Source organism: Alligator mississippiensis, chromosome 1 (assembly GCF_030867095.1).
Source record: "Alligator mississippiensis isolate rAllMis1 chromosome 1, rAllMis1, whole genome shotgun sequence".
Classification (NCBI taxonomy): Eukaryota; Metazoa; Chordata; order Crocodylia; family Alligatoridae; genus Alligator; species Alligator mississippiensis.
This window is the reverse complement of record NC_081824.1, coordinates 442546080-442570401: the sequence shown is the minus strand read 5'-3', so window position 1 is coordinate 442570401 and position 24322 is coordinate 442546080. Positions and strand designations below refer to the sequence as shown.

At 41.7% G+C, this 24322-nt stretch overlaps 1 protein-coding gene across 2 annotated transcripts in view; it reads right to left on the bottom strand.

Annotated features, from left to right (window-relative positions):
* TRPC6 (transient receptor potential cation channel subfamily C member 6) overlaps window positions 1-24322 on the bottom strand; it is a 188222-nt gene that overhangs the window by 6682 nt on the left and 157218 nt on the right. The window contains exons 8-11 of one of the 2 annotated variants that reach the window (XM_006269336.4): window positions 23722-23917; window positions 18800-19003; window positions 8118-8201; window positions 4586-4661 (exon numbers count right to left, since the gene is read on the bottom strand). In XM_006269336.4, the coding sequence (XP_006269398.2) occupies window positions 4586-4661; window positions 8118-8201; window positions 18800-19003; window positions 23722-23917 (560 nt within the window). The remainder of the gene's footprint in view (window positions 1-4585; window positions 4662-8117; window positions 8202-18799; window positions 19004-23721; window positions 23918-24322) is intronic. The other variant, XM_019482036.2, reaches the window with a different exon arrangement.

Below are 24322 nucleotides of genomic sequence, written 5' to 3'. Positions count from 1 at the left end.
TCACTGGAGAATGAACATCATATGAACACTATTTATTACAAATTAGAGGTTTTCTGCTTACAGAATGAGGAGCCTAGCTCAGAATGAAAGTATATTGTAATTCTATCGATACATCAGTAGTTCTGAAATGATGATTAACAACCCAGAAGGTCTATAAGTGGATCTCCAAATTCTGTAAAATTCAGTAGACAGTGATAATTGGTCAGTTCCTCCTTTCTCCTTGAATACACTAAAGAAGGTGACAGGCTACCCTGAAGGTAAGGAATATTGCTGAGCAATTTCTTTTAACTTCCAACATATATGAACCACAGGTAAAGAACTGGAGTGCAGAGGACAACCCTAGCTTGTCCTTTCAGCCTGACAGGAGGATGATAATGAAAAAGTCAGGAGGAAAAGACAGATGGGGGCCATATGACTAAAAAAGCTAGTGACACAATTGCTGGAGTGGGGGAAGAAAAGATATACAGGACAGGTAAAATATTCCACAGAGGAGAGGAAAACTAGTGTACACTCGTGAAACTGTCCTGGATATAAAGGAAGAAAATTTAGGCTAGAACTATTTCTATTCATTTTTGTCAATGAAAGAAGCATAAAATTATTTACACTGGAATATCCTATAGACCTTAAATGCTTTAGTTTTAGGCACTAAAGAGCAGCCAGATACTAACACGGTGATCAGGGCAGGAGCTCACATTGTCATTCAATCCCTAAGGTACTTTGAATGCTCTACTGCTGTCTCCCAGCAGAGAATCTTAACCATTAGATAACAGTGTATTCAAGGACAGTGATAGTGATGGATTCACCAAAGGGAAGTCTTCACCAAGGAAGAAGGCTAACAGCATACTGGTCTACATTAGTATGAGTATTTCCAGCAGATCGAGGGAAATTATTCTTCCCCTCTATTTGGCATTGGTGAGGCCACATCTGAAGTACTGTATCCAGTTTTGGTCCCTCTACTTCAGAAAGAATGTGAACAAACTGGAGAGAGTCCAGCAGAGGGTTATGAAAATAGTTTGGGGTGCTGGGGCACATGACGTCTGAAGAGAGGCTGAGGGAACTGGGCTTATTTAGACTGGAGAAGAGAAGACGGAGGGGTGATTTAATAGCATCCTTCAGCTACCTGATGGTTGGCTCCAAAGAGGATGGAGCTGGACTGTTCTCAGTGGTGGCAGATGACAGAACAAGGAGCAATGGTCTCAAGTTGAAGAAAGGGAAGTTTAACTTAGATATTAAGAAAATCTTTCTCACTAGGAGAGTAGTAAAGTGCTGGAACAGGTTAACTGGGGAGGTTGTGGAATCTCTATCCTTGGATGTTTTTAAAACCTGGGTAAACCAAGCCTTGGTTGGGATGATATAGCTGGGGATGGTTCTGCTTTGAGCAGGGGGGTGGACCAGATGACTTCCTGAAGTCCCTTCCAACCCTAATTTTCTAGTACTATGATGTGAGGATGTCTTCCAACTGTTAGGCTGATACTATTCTTCCATATATAAATAATTTAAACTTCATTGGAGCAGCAAACAGAATGGCACTTTTAGTCACCTAGGACTTTTATTTCCTAGGCAACTATACTAACTACCAGGGGAGAGAACTATTGGGGATTCCTCCCTCCGAGGTGGAGTACTTTACATTTATCTTTGTTGAATTGTATCCTATTACGTTCCACCCATTGATTTAACCTGTCCAGGTCAGCCTGTAACTGCTCTCTGCCCTCTGGTGTATTAACTTCGCCCCATAATTTAGTATCATCTGCAAACTCGGAGAGGGTGCTCAACACACCGAATCCTGTGGGACCCCACTGCCTACCTCCTTCCAGGTTGAAAATGACCCGTCCACCACCACTCTCCGAGTGAGGTCCCTAAGCCAGATGGCCACCCACCTGACTGTGTAGGTATCCACTCCGCAGCCCGTTAACTTCCCTATGAGAATAGGATGTGAAACTGTGTTGAAGGACTTCCTAAAATCCAGGTAGATGATATTGGCCTCCACCCCTGTGTCAAGGCAGTGTGTGACCTGGTCATAAAAGGCTATAAGGTTTGTCAGGCAGGATCTACCTGTGACGAACCCGTGCTGGTTTCCATACAGCATTGTTTCCCCTTCTGGGCTTTCACAAATATGCTCTTCGATGATTTTTTCTAGCATTTTCCCAGGGACAGAGGTAAGATTGACTGGCCTAAAGTTACCTGGCTCCTCCCTTCTCCCCTTCTTAAAAATGGGCACCACGTTGGCCTTTTTCCAGTCCTCAGGGACCTGTCTGGAACACCATGAGTGCTCAAACAGCCATGCCAGTGGCTCACCAATGACACTGGCCAATTCCTTCAGCACCCGTGGATGGAGGTCATCCAGGCCGGCCGACTTGTACCCATCCAGCCCTTCCAAGTGCTCTTTAACTAAGTCAACACTAACCTTTGGTGGTCTGGTGCCTTTTGGACATCTGTCTATGTTCAAGGTGGGGGGATTGTCTTGGTCAGTATTAAGGAATACTGAAGCAAAAAACTCATTGACGAGCTGTGCCTTTTTGTCTGCATCAACCACCAACTGACCTGATTTGTCCTGCAGGGGTCCTATGCTAATCTGCGCCTTCTTTTTGCTCACTATGTATCTGTAGAAGGACTTTTTATTGTCCTTGATTGTTGTAGTCAGTCTAAGCTCCAGTCCTGCCTTGGCCTGCCTAACTGACTCCCTGCAATAGCGTGTCAGAGTGGTGTATGCCTCCTTGGTAGGTGCCACCTGCTTCCACTGCCTATATATCTCTTTCTTTGTCCCCAGTCTTTCCTGAAGCTTCCTGTTCAGCCAAGGGGGCTTTTTTATCGCCCTACCCCCTTTCCTGCGTAAGGGGATAGACTCCTTTTGTGCTACAAGGATCACTCCCTTGAGAAACTTCCAACCCTCTTGGACCCCATTAGCTCAATGCTCTTGAGTTTGGCCACCTCACTAACTAGGTTCCTAAGTTTAGTAAAGTTGGCCCTTCTGAAGTCTAAAACTAGCATCACTGGATATTTTTGTCACCCTTCGCTGGATAGCGAACTCTATCAAGTGGTGGTCACTATCACCCAGGTTACTGTGTACCTGCAGGTCCCCCACGAGATCATCCCCTGTTGCTAGGACCAGGTTTAGCAGGGCACTACCCCTGGTGGGACTGGACACCACCTGGGTAAAGTGGAGGTCCTGCACACAGTGTAAGAACCTCCTTGAGCGGCTTGTTTTGGCTGCCTGTTCCTCGCAGCTGATATCTGGGTAATTTAGATCCCCCATGACCACTGACTCCCTCCCCTGTATGGCATCTGAAAGCTGCTTGGAGAATACCTTGTCAAGCTCGTCATCCTGGTGAGGAGGTCTGTAGTAGACCCCCACTACCAAGTCCTTCTCCCCTGGCCCCCCCTGGATCCTGACCCACAATGTTTCGGTATTCCCCTCCTCCACTCCTGCCTTGATGACAGAAGATGTGTACTGCTCCTTAACATAGAGAGCTACACCCCTGCTTTTTCTCTCCACTCTGTCTCATCTGTATAACCTGTACCTCTCAATGTCTATCGCCTAGTTATGCGCAGAATCATACCATGTTTCAGTTAAGCCGACTAGGTCATACTGCGTGCTAGCAAGCAGGAATGTGAGTTCCTCCTGCTTGTTCCCCAAATTTGTGCTGCTATTTGTGGAGACAGGGGATACTGATTTAGATTTGATTTAATTCAAGTTGCCCCTAGGCTGAGTTACTGGATATATCAGACACACCACCACACTCAACTATATGAATATAGCCAGTATTTTTCCAGCCAAAATTATTTGGCAAATTCAGGTAAAATTAAAAATTCAGTTATAATTAAAGTATATGGATAGTTTAGTTATGATCAAAACTTTATATATTCACTGTTTGCTGAAAAAATATCATCAAGCTTTACTCTTGACCTGCCCAGCAGAATCTTAAACAAGCCTGTTATGGGGGAGAAGGGAGAAAAAGTCTCCACCCTCAGTCTGGTTCATCTGTAGAAAGGGAGAAATAACTTCCAGGAGCTAAAAAAGGCAACCAGCACAATGACAACAGCAGTCTATAAAAAGCAGTCTATTCTGAACCCAGGGATAGCAACTAATCAATGGCAAAGGGCTCTACTGTTCTATTACTAATCTATGACAAAGATCTCCTGTAGTAGGACAGAGCATGTATGTCTTTTTCATTCATGGTGTATGTTGATCAATGTGTTCCCTGAACTGCTTTGGTAAACTTCCCCCACAAAGATGATGCCACTCACAATTGAAAGGAAGGAAGAATCCTCAAAGGGGTTATGACTTTCTTTACCTGTGATTTCTCCAGCATCCAGACTCTGGTGTGAAAACATAGATACAAGACAGGGGTCTCTTCCTTAACTGCAGCCTCACATGAATGATATCATTTTTATTATGCAACAACCTATGATTAGTAGTGATTTCATATACATAGCAACATGCCACACATTCTTCACTTTTGAGATGTGAATATGATTATTACAAAAAGTTTTGGAAAAGCTCTTCCAAAATGTTAACATAACCATTTGTAAGTAGCTTGTTTTGTGTCGCTGATCAGTTATAAAGTTATGAATATGCTATACTCACCTTCATTGACTTCGTCGCTCTCCTTATCTATCTGAGCTTTAAGGACGTATCTTTTAATGAGCCGCTTCATTATTTTCTAGAGAATGGAAATAGAAGAGAGTCAGAATTTTCAAAACTGGACTTGCTTGTATTGATTTTGAAATCTGAAGGCATATACTCAGTTAATTTTCACTCCCCCAAAGTCTAGTCATGCAGTCAACTAGTTCCTCCAGTTCATAGTTAAAGGCCTATTACTTATAAGAAAAAGGTGACAGCAGTAGTGTAATGAAGGGAGGGTGACCAGCATACCACCCCTGGGAAGCCAACAACACTACTCCATGCTCCACTGCTTCCTGAGTGCTCAGGCATCCTGTTACACCTCTGCATGATAGTTGCAAACAAAGCTAATGGCATTTTGGGTTGCATTAGTAGGAGTGTTGCCAACAGATTGAGGGAAGTGATTCTTCCCCTCTAATAAGCATTGGTGAGGCCACATCTGGAACTGAATCTCCATCCTTGGAGATTTTTACCATGAAGCTAGACAAAGCCTTGGCTGGGATAATATAGTTGCAGATGGTCCTGTTTTAAGCAGGGGATTAGACTAGATGACCTCCTGAGGTCCCTTCTAACCCAAATTTTCCATGATTCTATGATAACAGACTAGTTGCTAGTGCACTTGCTCAATAGATGGAACACCTAGGTTCTAGGTCCTCCATGGTTTGATGGGTTCAAAGCCATGTCTACCACTTACTAGGAAAGATCCCTGACTACCAGTCCCGGATATATTTTGTATGTGAGTCATGATAGGAGATGGATGTTATCCTCCATCCTTCCTGATAAAGCCAGGCTAGTGTGTTGCTAAGAATGCATGAGTTACAGGGACTGAAGAAGAGTAAGCAAAAATTAGCTCAACTTTGTAGTCTAGTAGTTAGGGAACCACAGTGGGGAAATTCTATGTTTTGCTTGCTGTGCTCCATGGGATTTATGTCTTTTATGCAAATATAGAAATACTTCTGAGAGCATTACTCTCCCAAACATGTCATAATTAGGTGTCTACCCTTAGAAGAGCATCTAGTGCTCTAAATCCCAATTGAATGGAGGCACCTAATGTACAGCCTTGAATGAGAGAGATGGGAATTCAGACATACCTGTATGTTTAGTGTTTCCTATTGACTAGCTCTAAGTGTCTCCCTTTCAGTAGCTGACTGTTTTCAGTCACTTTTCAGAACTGCCTAATTTTTAGGCATTACAACATCTAGGTTGGAGGTACCTACCTATAGTGCTTCTCTGGATCTTGCTTTCTATGATCAGTGAAAGTTACTAAATAACTGTGCACACAACTTATTATCTAACTTTACACTACAGAAAAGTTTCTATGCTTCCACAACTGAAGACCTAGAGAATTCCTTAATGCATTTGGGCCCAGATACTCAAAGGCCACGAGCTCCTTTCATACATTTCATTAATGTAATTCATGTAACCCCTGCTTTCTCTCGCAGCTAGACCATGTTTTCAGGCTCTGCTGTGCCTCTCCACTCACAGATGTGGATGTTAACTCAAGCAACAGAAGCTCTTGCAGAGATGGTGTTCCTACCCCTTACACGAATGGATCTAGTATGCGATTACTAATTGTGTTGTCAGTGTGGATAACACAATTTATTTTAAGGGTCTGGTACAATTCCAAAAGCAATGCCACAATGCCTACTGTTTACAGAATTATTTTCTTATCTTAATCTTCCATAACTTGATTGGTCATGAAAAAGCCAGGGAGTTTTAGATTATACTGTGTTAATTAGATGCTGCATATAATAAAAGACTGCACAAAGCTAGACTGCTCCAGGGGGAGCACTTGGTGTCACACTGTCTCATGGAGAAGAGATGCTGAATATTTGATCTCCATGCTTGCTCTGGTGGGATATGGCTGCTGGAGGCTGATGTTGGATGCATATCTTTTTGTGGGATGTGGATTTTCCTTCTCACTTTGCCAGACAATTCTTGAATGTCCTTTACCAATCTCACTTTATGGTGCTATAGGAAGGAAGCACGGTGTGGAGAGATTTTACAAACAAAACTTTTCAAACACCTCTGAAGCATTTCAGAAGTTCTTTTACAAAGCTGTAAGTGACTCAGTCACTGAATTTAATTTAGTCTTTATTTCAGTTTTTTGTAAGAGCCTTGTTGCACATTAATTTTAGGCAGCTCCTAGAGCTCTGAACTCCTATGACAACACATTAACATCTGAAACTAGTTTTAAGCATACTTTAGGCAGCTTAAAGTTACACCACTGCAGGGAAGGTTTATCTCTGGGCCTTGTTACACAGTAATTTTGGGTGGTTCCTGCAACTCTTAGGCCCCAGATTGTCTGTACATTAAATACCTGAAACTGGTTTTAAGAACAAATATGCAGCTTAACGTGATACCACACTAGGACAGGATTACCTCTGATCAGTGCTGCCCAGTTTGTGATACACTAAGGTGCAACTATGCTAGGCTACACTCTAGTGTAAACACTCCAGCTGACCCCTTCCAACATTGGGCCCACTGCACCCCCCCCAGCCCCCCCAGATCTCTGCTCATTGCCTGATTACTTGTGGCTTTCTGCACCATCTGTCCAAGGGAGCAGGCAGGGAAGGGTTAAATTACCTGCCCAGCTACTGCTGGGCAGGCCATTTAACTCTTCCTTGCCTGCTCCCTTGGGACAGACAGCACAGGCAGCTTGTCCCAGCTAGACCATGTATTCAGTAAGTACATGGAAAATATAGCTCCAGGGGTAAGGGTGGCAAGGGGGAGGCCTGGGGGCAGGGGGTGGGGAAGAACCATGGGAGCGCCAGGGGGAAGGGGTGAAGCCCAGAATGGGAGGCAGGAGGTTCTTAACTTTCAGTCTCCCAGGCTCCCGCTGGCCTTCAGTGACTGCTGCAAGCTCAAGGTAGCACTAACACCCATTGATTCACATTACCCAGATCCTGTTCCATTAATGTGTGGCCACTCCCCACAGATAAGCTGCCCAAGTTGCAGTCCTCCAGCATGCCAGGATGCAGTGTCCCCTACCTCACCATTATGTTCTGTGTAGACACACTTTCCACCCCTTAAACTCTATTGCCTAGGGTGCAATTCTGAGACCAAGTCAGCTCTCCCCTCCCAACCCTGGGGATCTGACCTTCCCACTCCCATGGGTGCAACCCTGTGCAAACAGCCTGCAGAGCACATGCCAGCAAGCCAGGTCACAACATGGATGGGTCTGGGTGTGGGGTCTAGAGTGGCTCCAAACTCAAGCTAGTACTAATACTGATCAATATTTGAGGAATTCAAGGTGCAAAGCGTAACAAGGCACTAAAACTTCACTAATGCCTAGCATTTAGAGAGCAAAGAAGGAGCCACATTCTTCCAGTCACTAAAATTATTCTGACTGTCCATATCAGTAGACTTATTCTGGATTTATATTGCACAACTTAGAGAAAAAAACTTGCCTTTGCCTTTGTATTATTAATCTAGTTAGTCCCACTTCTTTTTGAAACAAACACATACGCACACACTTTTTTAAACTACATTTTACCTGGTATTGTCTTGGAGGATTGTTCAAGCTATTTAAATGGAGATCATCTGAGCTTTTTAAACTAGATTGCTTACTCTGGCCAAGCTGAAATTAAAAAAAACAAAACACCAAAATTCATAATAAATGTAAGAATTATTTGGTTATGATTTTTCATTATTTTTTTTCAATAAAACATTAACTGTCAGACTTAATTTTAGCAAACAGTGCTAACTTTAGTGGTGAAATCCCCCCACTTCATTGAAGTCAACAGCACAATTCCAATTGTAGATTTTATTGAGTTAATTAATATGAATCCATTCAGACTCCTATTCAGGAAAATGGCTCTATTTAAAAAAAAATAACTGAAAAAGGGCTACAAGTACAATCAAAATCAAAATCATATGTTGTGCTTAACTTGTCCTGAAACAGGGCCCAAAATATGTGTACCAACTAAACTATCAAAGCCCCCCAAAATCTCCAAATCTAAACAAAAGGAACAGAAAGCAGAGCTGCAAAATAGAATAGATCCTCCTGAGTTCTAGGAAATATTATACTCCTGTATGTTGGGTCAGTAATAGCATTCCAGAGCCCAATTCTCTTAGAGCAGTTTTAAATGCTTGTTTAACTCTTTTGATTTCAGATCTTAGGCAGCACTATCTTGTATTTTATAGATACTTCGAACAAAGTGCAAAATGGAAAGAACTCAGTGTCTTCATAAGTAATTTTCATAGTTTATATTAAAGACTCCATTCTTCCCTCACTTTAATGAACATCTGAATGTAAAACAATTATGCAATGGGAGTAGGTAGTCCAAAGAAGTTTCTATTTAAGATTTCTAAAGAATATTTTTACTGTTAGATAATGAACTGGAAGGCCATTATTTCAAAATAGATACTAATTACTAATGGATAGTTTAGGATTTAAATTACTAAGTTAAATTACAATTTTTTCTTTCAGAAGGACCAAAGTCACTACCTTCTGATGAAATGAAAAATGTGGTTCCATGGCTGAACAAACAGATTGTTATGTATGTGAATTAGAGGTATCAAAAGAATATGAACTGTGTATAACTACTGACTGAAATGGAACCAGGTCTATGAGAAGTAAGGCAAGATATAAGGGCTGTGAAATTAAGATCAGATTGGCTTAGATGAGGAGTTATAGAGGTTGTCATTTAAAAAAAATCAATTTCTTACAGTTTCACCTGATATAATAAAATATTTGCCTCTTCCAAATACACAGACGTATAAATGCAGAATCTTAGGGCATGTGTAGATGAAACGGCGATTTACTTCACCCAAAATTGAAGTGGTGGGTTTTTAAAAACAATGCTTCCATTTAGAACAAAGTAAACCCCCATGTCATGTATATCCATGTCTTACCTGCCTCTCTGGTGGCGGAGAGGGGACAGCGAGTTGCTGGTAAGTAGAACAGTCCCTGGGCTGTGTGTGGCAGGACTGGTGCTTCCCTCTGCGACAGTGGCGGTCCCCTCCACCCCCCCTCCCCGGCAGCACCTGCCTGGAGGCACCAGGCTCTGGTGGTCCTGGGGGGCACTGCAGCTGCAGAGAGAAGGCCCAGGTCCCCATGAAGCTCACACAGGCAGGCAGGCTCCACAGAAAAAAAAAAGAAAAGATCAGACTCGCCACTTTTTTATTTTTTTCTTCAGTGGAGCCTGCTTTCCCAGGCTGCAGCCAGGCTGCATGTACAGCCGCTGAGCCACACGGAGCCCGGTGCTTTGCTCTGTGGCTGTAGAGCAATAAACTAAAACTCTTTGGAAGTGTTTTAGTTTGCTGTGCCCTGAAGTCATTTAAGGCACATTACGCTGCTGAATGTGCTACAGTGGCTGGAATTAATGCACAATACACCGCCAACATGTGCAAACACCAACACCACTAAGGTGGTGCAAAAGCATTTAACCCACTTAAATGGCAGTATGGGGTCAATTGTGGGTATGTGTTATATTTTTGGTAGGATCTTGATAACAGTCAGCTTTGTGTTTTCTGAGTTGAGTGCTTGGCTATAGAGAAGCTGGAAAGCCTAGAAAACTGGCAGATAGTGCACTTAGTTATGCTGGGCACTAGCCCGTATGTGAATTGAAAAAGAAACATAAAGGAATAATGTGCAATAAATTTGACTCCCCTCAAGATACTGTAACCACTAGGCTCCCCAGGCACACTTCCTTTGCCTCTTGTATCTGTCTCCATGATCCCTGAGGGATGCTTACATTGGCTAAGTACAGACAGTCAAAAAACCCGAGGCTGAATCAATTCAGTCTTTGCAGGTCAGTCTAAACTGCAGAGATTGAACTGGCAAGCAAGTGAATAGCCATCTACTTCTGACTCAGGAAATGAAGGTACATGCCTTCAGTGGCCCAAGCCAGGAGCTGGGACGTGCAAGAGCACCCGTACCAGCCTGCCAGCTCCAAGGCTTTTTCCTCTTCCCTGCTTCAGTGGATGGGGCATGGCTAAGCCCCAGACCAGAGCTAGCTGGAGGGTCTGCCTGGGAGAGAGGAGCAGGTACTGCCTACCAGGCTGAGGAGGGGGTAGATGGGGAAAAAGGTAGTGGCATTGATTTAATAAAAGCTTGAACAAGAATAGTCTTTTCTCTGAAGTGAGCATGTATTGAACAGAAGGGAACAACCCTGTGGAGTCCTGCTGGCTGTGATTATGGACTACAAATCCCAGAGGCACCTGGAAGCAGGAAGAGGAAGTGATGAGCAACCCTGCAGAGTCCTGCTCTTGTGGGTCTGGACTGCAAATCCCAGAGACCTCAGGGACAATAGGAAGAGGAAGTAAACACAGTCTATGCTGGGATGCTAGAGGACTTTGATTTAACTTCTTGGGAGTCCAAGAAGAGTGGTCGTTCCTTAAAGAGATGATCCTCCAAGCTCAAAGGGTGGCAATCCCAACAAAGGTTAAAGGGAGCAGGAGTGTTCAAAAGCCCCCTTGGCTAACAAAAAGCATCCAGGAATGTCTCAAGGCTAAAAAGGAGGTGTACACCCAATGGAAGGGAAGGGTCATCACCAGGAAGGACTATACATACCCTACAGGTATTGTAGGGGGGCTGTTAGAACAGTAAGGCAAAGATGGAACTGGAACTAGCAACCCGGATCAAGGACAATAAGAAATCTTTTTTTTAAATACATAGGGGGTAAAAAGAAGGTTCTGGGTAACGTAGGGCCTCTGCAGGACACGATAGGAAGTCTGGTGGTTGCACCAGACATCATAGCTAACTTATTTAACATCTTCTTTGCCTTCATTTTTCTAAGCAGGGCCCAGGTCATCCCCCCTCCCCCCCCAAATCATGATCCCTGATGGTCCGACGGGAGGCGCAGCCAGGCCCAGGGTCAGAGTGGACCTAGTCAGGGACCTCCTGGTGGGACTGGACACATCCAAATCAGCAGGTCCTGACGATCTCCACCCCAGAGAGCTGAGAGAATTAGCAAATCATTGAGGGTCCCCTGGCACTGCTTCACGAGCACTCATGGTGCTCTGGTGAGGTGCCAGTGGACTGGAAGAGGGCCAATGTGGTCCCCATTTTCAAAAAAGGGAGGAAGGAGGACCCAGGAAACTATAGGCCTGTTAGTCTTACCTGGGTCCTGGGGAAGCTCTTCGAGAAAATTATCCAGGAGCACATCTGCGAGGGACCAGCAGGGGAGTGTATGCTTAGGGGCAACCAACATGGGTTCATCAGAGGCAGGTCCTGTCAGACCAAACTGGTGGCCTTCTATGATCAGTCACTAAATCCTTGGATGCAGGTGTCGCGGTGGATGTAGTCTTTCTGGACTTTAGAAAAGCCTTCGACACTTTCTCTCACCTCATTCTCATTAAAAAATTAGGCAACTGTGGTGTCAATCCCTACACAGTCAGATGGGTCGCCAATTGGCTGAAGGGCCGCACCCAGAGTGTGGTGGTGGACGGGTCTTTTTCGACCTGGAGGGATGTGGGCGGTGGGGTTATGCAGGGCTCAGTCCTCAGGCCTGCACTATTCAACATCTTCATCAGTGACTTGGACGAGGGGGTGAATAGCACCTTGTTCAAATTCGCAGATGACACTAAGATGTGGGGGGAGGTGGACATGTTAGAGGGGAGGGACAAACTGTAATCAGATCTGGACAGGTTACAGAGATGGGCGGATGAGAATAGGATGGGTTTCAACACTGCCATGTGCAAGGTACTGCACCTGGGGAGGAAGAACCAGCAGCACACCTACAGGCTGGGGAACTCCCCTCTCGCCAGCACAGAGGCAGAAAAGGATCTTGGGAGTCATTATTGACTCAAAGATGAACATAGGCCGCCAATGTGGAGATGCAGTCAGAAAGGCTAACGGCACCTTGTCATGCATCCACAGATGCATCACGAGCAGGTCCAAGGAGGTGATCTTCCCCTCTATGTGACCTTGGTCAGGCTGCAGTTGGAGTACTGTGTCCAGTTCTGGGTGCCACACTTCAGGAGGGATGTGGACAACATTGAGAGGGTCCAGAGGAGGGCCACTCGCATGATCAGGGGGCAGCAGGGCAGGTCCTATGAGGATAGGATACGGGATCTGAACCTGTTCAGCCTCCACAAGAGAAGGCTGAGAGGGGATCTGGTGGCCGTCTATAAACTGGCCAAGAGAGACCAGCAGGCAATGGGAGAGTCCCTGTTCCCCCAACCACTACCGGGAGTAAAAAGGAACAACAGCCATAAGCTGACAGACAGCAGATTCAGGCTGGATATCAGGAGGTGCTACTTCACAGTCAGGGCAGCTAGGATCTGGAACCAACTTCCAAGGGAAGTGGTCCTTGCTCCTACCCTGGGGGTCTTTAAGAGGAGGCTAGATAGACACCTTGCCAGGGTCGTTTGACCCCAGCATTCTTTCCAGCCTGTGGCAGGGGGCTGGACTTGATGATCTGCTCAGGTCCCTTCTGACCCTACTAACTATGAAACTATGAAACTTGAACCAGGAAGGGTTCTGGGACAGAAGTTTCATAAACCAGTTAGGCCCAAATCACTTAAGTCTGATACAGTGGATTCCACTTTATAGAATTGCTAGTTAATAGAATCAGCCTCTTATTTGAATCAATATGGGAAAACCAAAACCATTTGTATATTATTACATGTAAAAATCACTCATATTAGAATTACAAGTTTTGGTTTTTGGAATCATTTTACTGGAGAAGGCCAGGGATTTTGCAGTTTTCTGAGGAGCCCTCTGCAGAGTGGCAAAATTCCAGGCTGCAGGGGGCTGGGAGGGAGCGGGAGGAGGATGGTCAGGTAAGGGGCGCCATGTGCATATACTGTACATGCACATGGACCCAGACAGCCTGGAGAGCATTTCCTGCAGGTAAGTGTGTGTGTGTGGGGGGGGAATTGAGCCCCTGTAGGGAGGGAGGGAATTGGACAGGGCTGGGGCCCCAGTGGGGAGTGGGATAAGGCCATGGGCAGCTCATCCGGGAGGTGGGGGACAGGGCCTGGGCTCCCTCACAACGTGCCCCCTGCATACACAGTGGCCATGAGGGGTGCAACCCCATGCTGCTGCCATTACTGCCTGTGCCTGCCTCACCCCCACCCCATGCACAGATCTGGGGGGCGTGGGTCCCTCTCTGCCCCTCCGGGAGTGCACACCACATCAGGGAACTGGTCCTACCCCCTGCACCTGAGCCCACAGTGGGCAGCAGCAGGTAGGGAGCCGGGTTCTGCTCTACTGCAGCAGCCGCTGCCCCTTGCCAGGGGAAGGGGGCTGTGGACCCAGGTCCCTAGCCCGGTAGCCTTGGAAGTTGGGGGCCCCCTCTGGCAGGGCCAGGGGCTGTGGGTGGGGGGAGAGGGGTACTAGCAGGGCTGGGGGGAGTGGAGAGTGAGAGGTACAAGCAGGGCCAGGGGGCTGTGGAGGAAGCGTGAGTATCTGTGTTCTTAAAAAAAATGGGACTCCTTTTAATGGAATCAGCCAGTTAATAGAATCAAATCACCATTTCCCAAAGTCATTCCTATAAGAGGAGTCCGCTGTACTATATTCAACTAGGTTTGTCTTAAATCAGTTTCAGCCATTTGGAAACTGGTTTATGTGCACTGAGCTTCTGTTCTGTTACAGGTTTAAACCAGTTTCTGAAGACTTAAACCAGTTTATGTGTAACTTCTGTCCCTAGCCATTGTGATCATTGCACATCTCAGGTGAGACATGGCTTGGATGTTTCCCAAGCACACCCATCCCATCTATTCCCACATACATGCTCCAAACCCAGAAATACACCCTTGAGGCCACTCAGGGAGCATGCTCAGTGGCCATTCTCAAGCATGCCAGAAGCAGCGGTTTGGACAGCAGCTTCAGAGGAACACCACCAACTGGGTGCAAGGGCATATTTCTGGAGAATGCTAGTGGGAATGGATGAGCAAGGCTTGCTGTGAAACATCCTAACTAAGGCAAATTGCCAAGCTGGCACAAAGGGAAGGTTGCATTTTCAACTCCCAGTGGTTAGGGAAACAAGAGGTGTGGATTCAAATCTCTTTGTGGTCTAATGGTTTGGGTCCCTCTGGGGGTTTAGGCATCTCCCCACCACCAAACTGGATTGTAGTTGGCAGCTTAGGCAGGACTTAGGCACCTAGGTGATCATACTGTATGGCATCTATGTATACCTAGAAGCCCAAGTTTAGGTAGCAAGATAACTTGCAATCTGAAGTGGAGGTACTACCAAAGCTTAGAAGCTGCCTCCGTTTTGTGGCTTGTGGAGCTGAGACAAGTTGGATTAATCAATGAAACATAGGCACATTAATTCATTAAGTCTCATTTAGATATGTTAAACCAAATGAGACCTGACCCATGTCCTTAAAAATGTCAAAGCTAGTACAATCTCAGATCTCATCCATTCACATAAAACGTTTCATTCCTAGAATGAAGGAGAAAAACAAACTTTGCAATTTGTTCATGAGTTTTCAATGAGCTATTCATTGAACCCAACTGATTAAATGAACTGAAATGGAGAAAATATTCTCTCTGCATCTGCAGAAAAGACTACAATCAATCAAAAGCTGGTTTAGCATGTCATCCAACTCTGCTTCTAAGTGTTTAGCTAATGACTTCCACCAGTACAGCACTCAGGCTTTCTTTAAAACTGCAGCAACAAAAATGTACAGTGCTTATTAGTACTATTTTTATTAAATTTAAACATTTTTAGTAGATTATAATAAATGTAGGCCTTCATATAGGTTGTCAATTTCAATTTTATTTTGATGGGATTATTTTTTTAAAGAAAACTGTATTTGATTTAAATAAAAAGATCATATAAAGAAGCATGTAATAAAAAATATGTTTAATCCAATCTGCTTCCATGTATCTTTAGTGAAATTTGCATAATGCCCAATTATGAGTGGTGGAAACGAATGGCGTTTCGTACTACCTTTTCTCTTATTGGCATTTTGAGTATTTGCAAACAAAGGTAAATGTGTTGCAATATAATCACAACGAACTTTTTAGCAAAAGTAGGAAGGTAAACCAACTAATAAAAAACATATGTTATTTTGTTAAATCCAACCTATCTATAAGAAAGATGGAAAAGGGGTATATACAATGTATAACCACATGGTGGCACTGAATGCCAAAATTTCATTTCTATTTCAGTCATAAAATTTCAGACATTCTCTCACTAAGCCTTTTGCTTTTGGCATTTCCCTTCCTGAAAATGCCTCAGAAAGTAAACTAAATTTGCCAGAGAAAGGAAAAACCTAATCCTAAACCTAGGATTCTATCACCAGCGTATTTTCAGTCAGTACATAAGAATTTGGGGAAAACAACAGATTCCCAACACCCAAGTATCTGACAGTAATTCCCATGTTTAAGTTCAGCAATGCACTTAGACACACAGTACTTTTACACACAAACTTACATATTTTGCCAAAAAATTATAATCCATAAAGTACTGCATAATTAAGCCATGCTATGTCTCACTTATCTGAATGAAAATGCACCTGTACAAGCAACAAGGTGAACACTGGATGAAAGAAGTCTAGTGTCATAAAGCTCTGATTCTGGAAAGTATTTCTTTATGCTACCTCTCATTATCATGTGTTATTGTTTTGCATCTTTTAAAAATTAATCCTGGCTTTTTAAAATAATAGGCCAGGTCTACTATGCTCGTCGTTAATATCTTACAGCCAAATTTTCAAAGTGGCTGCTGATTGTTCCTGTCTTAGTTTCTTGCTGTTCAATCTGACCAGTTGAATGTGATTTTCAGAACTGGTGAGACTTCAGCGTTCCTATGGACTTCAGCTTGAGTTGTGGGGTGTCCAGAAAATCTGAAAATAAACCCCAAGTTTACTAGCTTGGGCACTCAAAATTCAGAGGGTATTTTTGAAAATGTTGGCCATAGCGCATAATATTGGTGGAGTAAAAATGATGCATGATGATATTTTACATTGTTTGAATTTAGAAAAAAAATTCTGATATTATATAAATGTATCTTATTTATTTTCTCATTTAAAATAGCCACCCAGTGCTTTGTATTTCTTTTTAGAAGGCCCATATTCGAGACCAACAGCTTGCTGACATTCCCTTCTCAATTTTTAGTTCAGGAAAATGAATGTTTCATGGTCCCTGACCTGAGTTTGTCAAGGACTCGAGCTCTAAATTTCTTCTATTTGCTTCTCTCTTTTTCAGTTGTTTATTCATTAAGCCTGTGTAAAACACCACTCCAGGTTGGAATGGCAGCTCCACAGGAGGCTGTAGAGAATGAAACAATAGCCCAAAACAGAACAAGTCCCAAGCCTTTTTGTTTAACATGAGTGAGGAAAGTGGCTTATGGTGTGATAACTTTTGGGTGGCACTTGAGGCATTTTCAGGCAAATGTTTGGAATGTCTGACTTGGTTTCCTGCCTCTGGGAAACTAAGCAAGTTCACCACTAGTCACAGACTTTCTTCTTTTTCTACAGCTTTTCTCTGTTTTACTGTTACTGATGTGACTTTCTGTGCTGAGCACATTAGATCTATTTGTGGAATAACACATTACCTTGCATCTGATCCTGCACAGCCATATACAGTTCAGTTGGTCAACTAGGATTACTCACGTGAGTATAGACAGATCAACTAAGTAAAGGATTGCAAGGTGAACCCCTTTATAATGGCAATTAACAGGGACTCTGACTGAGAATGACATGCTGAGGAGGACATTAAAATAGTGAAATGCATAGCAACTCTAAATGGGAGATGGGATTAATTTTTATAGAGCGTAAAAAGAAAAAAACCCCAACCTTTGGGGAAAAAAAATGGGGGAAGATACTGTTCTTGTTTATTAGGACTTTTTTACTTAGGATTCAGGCAGGCTAGATTCTAAAGTGTATAGATCTCCAAAATCAAAACTATAACCAATTTCAGACTCAGTGGAGAAAAACATATGTAGCCAGCAAATGTGAGCTCAGAAGGCTTTATGCCTTTTCAGTACAAGAAATGCATTTTATTTAGATTCAAAGTTTTATAGTTGTTTTGGCTGCAGAGGAAATCTTTATTTAGCATTTGATCATCTATAATCATTCTCCAGCTTATGGAAAATTAAATTTGACAAGTATTTAAATACTAATTCAGGGGTGGAAAAACCCCTGAGAGACAGGCCTTATATCCCCATAGCTGATGCTTTTCTCAGCTATCCATAAATCTTAACAAAAGCTAAGCTGTCCTTCTGGGCTTTGTCTATGATAAACTGAGGAAATAATGGTGGTTTGCACCTTTCTAAAAACAACTAGGTTTGAACATAGTTAAGGGTAATGGTGAAAACTCAGTTTGGGGCCTATACAGAATAAATATGGAAGTTTTCAAGAGTACTGTAGTAAATACTGGGGTAAATACAGAGCACCTGTCTCTGAAATCCATCCAAAAAATTCAAAGCCTTGGCTTTATTGTCTCTCAGCCCATTTTGAGTATATTTACATCTTCTGCCTTTCAGCTTGACACCCTTCTCACCCAAGAAAGCTGGAAAATCAATTTGCATCTTGGCAATTTGCAACTTGTGGAAACTTTGGAAATAGCAAGGTCATTAGAAAAAAAAGCAAACTGCAGTGGCACTGATCATGGGTATGAAACATTTTCATTTCCCAAGTGAAATAAGGTGAACTTTGTATAAGGATAGTATAATTGCTAGATTTTCAGAATACACAGCTAAAAATCAGTTAAGAGGGAAACCACAAAACATTGATTTTCTTGATATTATTTGCAACATCCAAGTTAGATTTATAATCTGCTGTCTAATTGGTCAGAGGCAGGTTACAATGCAACTTAATAATGCTGCTCATATAGTTCTTTTCTTTTCTCCTAGGATTACAACCAGATTTTCCTTGTTAATCTCTAATAGAAATTCTTATCTTTTAATATGAGTAAGAAAACAAAAAGAACAGGGACACAGAAAACACTTGGAGGGAAGAGGAGAGATCATTGTCATGTAATGGTGCATGGAACTAGTAAAGAAAAATCTCAAAGGGAGTGACAAGAACAAAGCTCTAACTGCCATCGCAGAGGACTATGCTGTACTACTCTCTTCTTTTCAGTAATTCTGCCATCTCTGGTGTGCTCAGAACTTTGCACGCTTAAAAATTCTTTTTTACTTCGGTGGTACAGGTATTGATTAGGTGGCCTAATTTTGAGGGAGGCTGAGAACATACAATTTCAAGTCAAGTCAACATAAGCAACAACAGGATAAAATTATTTACACTTAAAAGTAATATATAATGTATATTTAAAATTACCGTATTCATTTCTGCATCTTCCTGAAAACCTTTCTGATGGCACAGGAACAGTTTTGAGATCCATTTTTTAATTTTGAGTAAGAGATAAAGCAAAGATTTTGGACTTGGCACAAGGTTGAAGGGTACTGGAAGAGTTCTCCCCTCTTCAAAGTAAGAAAACCAAAGTTTAGCCCTAGCAAACTTCCATTCCACATCAGCATCATCCTGCAAGACAGAAATATTACTCTCAAAACACTGTTAACAACATCTTATTATAATTATTTTAGCCAATGTCAGGTATACTTTCATGACACTGACTGAAATGAAGCACAAGCAGATTAATTATTGGCTATGAAAAAATGAACAATAATGAACAAGTCCTTTATTAATCTGATTATTAAAGTAACAGGATGAGATGGTATATTTCATCTGGCCATTGGCTACCTCAGAGAGAGGCAATATTTTGTAAAGCAGCATCTTAAAGGAAGTCCTATAACTTGGAATCAAACTGATTTAGCATAGAACCTGCTTAATTCTAAGCTCAGTGTGATGTTAAATACATACCTAACTGCTTGTTTGACATGGACTTGGGCACATTTTTGCAACTGGTTATGTACTTAAGTGTTTTGCTCAATCAAGAACTAAAAATATGAAGTTGAGAATAATTACAAAATGACAAGATGGTGCATTAAAAGCTCCACATATCTCTTCTGTGACAACTGATCTCTCCAATTACCCTTATTGTGAAGGATATATAGCATTAATAGGATGCTGTGCAGGATATATTATTGATGCCAAAATGAACATGGGCCGACAGTGTGGGGACACGGTCAGGAAGTCCAACTGCACCTTGTCATGCATCCACAGATGCATCTCGAGCAGGTCTAAGAAGGTGATCCTCCCCCTCTATGTGGCACTGGTCAGGCCGCAGTTGGAGTACTGCATCCAGTTCTGGGTGCCGCACTTCAGGAGGGATGTGGACAACTTGGAGCAGGTCCAGAGGAGGGCCACTCGCATGATCAGGGGGCAGCAGGGCAGGCCCTACGAGGAGAGGCTGAGGGACCTGAACCTGTTCAGCCTCCACAAGAGAAGGCTGAGGGAGGATCTAGTGGCCTGTTACAAACTAGTCAGAGGGGACCAGCAGGCACTGGGGGAGTCTCTGTTCCCCCGAGCACTACCAGGAGTGACTAGAAATAATGGTCACAAGCTGGCAGAGGGTAGATTGAGACTAGACATCAGGAGGCGCTACTTCAGTCAGGGCGGCTAGGATCTGGAACCGACTTCCAAGAGAAGTGGTGCTGGCTCCTACCCTAGGGGTCTTTAAGAGGAGGTTAGATGAACACCGTGCTGGGGTCATTTGACCCCAGTACTTTTTCCTGCCATGGCAGGGGGTCGGACTTGATGATCTGCTCAGGTCCCTTCCGACCCGACCAACTATGAAACTATGAATTAGAATGTTAAAAGTTGACGATTAATTGGGTCATTGACAACATGAAACAAAGCAAACAAAACTTTTCCTTTGTCTGCTAATACTATATTACACTGGCTATGTTATTACACAGGACTTCTATTCTTGATGGCCCACATATGTGATGATGACTTCCCTCACTTTCCAATTTCCTTTCAAATTAATTGGGGCTTTCTGTAGAAAGAACTAAGGCCATTAGGACTTTGTTTAATATGACTACAGTTGGAAAAGTATTATGTTCCTGAATTATACAACCTCATATGATTTTGGTTTTCTCCTTAGTGTTTTATTGAATGGAGGCATGTGGGTGTGAGGGTGTGATTCTGCTGTAAATTCCCTTTCTATCATGAGATATAAAACTGTGGTCTTGATCACTTACGGTAATTAAAGACCACATGGCCCTTACTTCTAAGAAAAAAGTACTAATCACATTTTCTGACTAATTTCCAATTGGACACAATATATTTTCTTACTTTCTATCCAACAAACAGCTGTTCATTGGCAGATGCCCCACTTTTCTATTCATTTTTCATTAGAGGTGTCTAGAAGTTTAATTATTCCAGCTACAGTTAGGGAGTAGAATGTCATTAGACCCTCCCAAGTGCTTTTAGTATGGCCCATATAGCAAGTGACACATGTTCTTGACCATGAATTTCCTCAGAAAGCAAACTTTCAATTCACTTTAATTGTATTAAACTTCATAAAACTGATGTACGCATACAAAACTGCCATTCTCCCAAGATTATAAGTTTTTATTATAGTGTGAAAAATACTCATTTTCTTTAATGATTTCAAGAAATGAAGACAAAGTGGTCAGAAATTTTTAAAAATCATAGTTTGAATATAATGTTTCAGGGACTGTAACAATGCTTGAAATAACAATTTTAATTTCTTTTTAAAGATATCTGTAATGATACTCAATGTAGTCAATAAAACACTAATTATATAATTGTATTTCAAAAAATCCAGGATGTCTGAGAAGTTAAGAAACAGATTCCTAAACCAATAGAATATTAGATTAGATTAGAATAGACTAGATTAGAATATGTCCTAAGCATGTATGTCTGTATAAAATTTAGGAAAATATACGTTTCCACTTTTCATTATGCTGCAGGAGTGGGAGTTAGATTGTCTATCTACCTTCTCTCAGTAGCCAGGCAGCAGTTTTCAACACACTCCAAAAATAATAGGTGATTGTCATCAAATTGTGGAGCTGGAGACAGACCCACTTCTGAATCCAGTACCTGGAACATTGGGCCAGCAAAGAGATAGCCTAGTTCCCTCTGCTTTCCTTCCAGAAACATCCTATAAGTGAGAGTCATGGAGAAAATATGGCTGCTTTGCAATAACTAGAGATTCTCTTCCTGAAAATGATTAAATCAGCTTCTTGGAAATTTGGGGCCACTGGAGCTACATATAGTAAGTAGACAGACCAAAGTCCATGAATGGATCTGACATTAATAAGCAGAAGTCTGAGCACAATGCTCTATGTTGTATAAGTATTAAAAATGGGAGCATCTCTTTTCTTTCCTCTGGTAACTTTGCAAAAGATACAAAATGGGCTAAGGTAGAGTACAATTCAGATACTTTTCAGGATTTGCTTCTAACCACCATGTGAAACTGATGCTCTGCAAAGCATACAAAGCCACAGTAGGGCTCCAGCTGTTAGCTTTAGCTTTTATTTTAACCTACACGCTGATCAGCTGTGCTTGACCACTGATGTGCTTAAGGTGAATGGAGAAGCCCCCTTCAAAGTAAAAGTTGCAGTAAATAGATTCACAGATCATCCAAATTTGGCAGCCCGCTGCAAATTAAGTGTGTTTTGAACCCCTTAGATACAGATGACCCAAGTTCTACTGCATTATAGTTTGTGCACCATTTGCTATGGAATTATCTACAATAGATTTTTGTGGACCTAATTAGTTTATAGCCTGGTGATCTTTAAAATAACTTACCTACACTCCTGTGGGACATGGAGGTGATAATTTTTAACCTGGAGAACCAAGGCATAAAAAAAACTGGTTCCCACATCCACAAAGGGTCATAGATGTGTTAATGTTGGGTGTCACTATGCCTATCTTTTAGGAGATTGGGTCAAGAATGAATATACAACTCTGATGTAGGTGTCTGAATCCCCTACATTTTGTGAAGAAATTTAAAAGGTATAATTTAAATATATTTAAGATTTTTGGCCATAGGTTTTGGGGAAGTTCTTCCTTGCAGGGGAGGGGCAGATTCTTTGATTGTGGAACTTCACTGTTGCATACAAATTATAGTGTGGGTGAGGGTGAAGATGAGTGTGCTTGCAATCACATTATATATAGTTTGATAGTTTCATAGTGCTTAGGATCAGAAGGGACATAAACAGATCATCAGGTCTGACCCCCTGCCCCAGGCAGGAACAAGTGCGGGGTAATAACACCCCAGCCAAATATCTGTCCAGCCTCTTGAAGATCGCCAAGGTAGGAGAGTTTATTGAGTTGACAGAAAGGAAGGATGGTTCAGGAGGTAAGATGCTGGCCTACGATTTCTCATACTAAATTTCAAGCTTCTGCTGCACCATGGAGGAAGTTACTTAGGGTCATATCCAGAAAAGCAATTAGGTGCCAGTAGAATTTAGGTGTCCAAGTTCAAGTCAGCAAAGAACAAAACCTCCAAAACTCCCTTCTTAGATGCCTAAGCAGCCAAAAAATTTTCATCAGTAAAGTTACTTCAGCTACTGTGCATGCCAGGATGTTCTACCACAGCACCCATTTCATACCTGAACTACATACCAGCACATTTAGTCTATGGGAACTGGTTTATATATCTATATATCTAGGACATATATATATGTTCTCAAGTCCACAACCCCCCCTATATATATATATATATATATATATATATATATATATATAGGCTTTTATAATATACTATATTATATATATGAGGGTGTACACACCCTACATTTTATATGTTTTTATAACTATATACACATAATCACACATACATAAATATAAATATGTGTTTATAATTATAAACACATTTATATATATAAACATATAAATAAACATATAAAATGTAGGTATTTTTAATTAGTTGAGCACTCTATTCATTCTACATTTTTATTAAAGCTATGACCCAGTGTTAATGTCTCATATATTAAAAGGGATCCTTTTTACCTTTTGTAAAAACGTGTAATATGTGTAAATAAATAAATAAATATACATACACACACGCACATACCCACACCCCTACATTTTATATGTTGATAGATAGATAAATGGGTATAAACATATAAAATGGGAGGGGGGGGTGCATATACACACACACACACACACAGATTTACATGTATATATTTATTTATTTATATGACTAAGAAATAGCTTACTGTACTGTTTTCTTAGAAAAGAGGAAAAGGACAGAAAAGATATTGATCAATAGTTATATATACTTACAAACAGATAACAATTAAAAACAATTAAAAAAATATTACCTCGATTTCCTGAAAAGAGCTGTTGATCATAGCAATGAGCATGTTCAACAGAACAATGACCATGGTAACATTATAGACTCCATAAAGGACATAACCAATATTCTCTATAAATTTGTGGTTAGAATTGATGATAACTGATTTCACTTCTGAAAGTCCAAATATAGCCCAGAACAATGTCTTAAAACTTTCTTCAACTCTGAAAGAAAAACATGAACATGAGCATATGCTGTTATAAGAGTTATAACATTTTAATTTAACAAATAACTAATTTTACCCGCTGTATCAGGTTCTCCTAAAACCAAGCTGAAGAATTGTGAACTCATTAATTTAGAGTACACATCATTTAATAAACACGGTCACTAGAGGCTACTTCATAACAACAGATTTTATACTTTAATACAAGAAATATAAGAAAGGCCAACTAATGTAGTTAATGGTACTAGTAAATCTTTATAAATTCTGATTACTTGCACTAAACTATGACATACGTACACATAGATGTGTAAATAAATAGAAAATTACTAAAAAAGTATGCTTTAAATATTTTAAGGAATAACAAACAAAATATTAAGTCCCAGATATGAATTATTTTACCATCAAT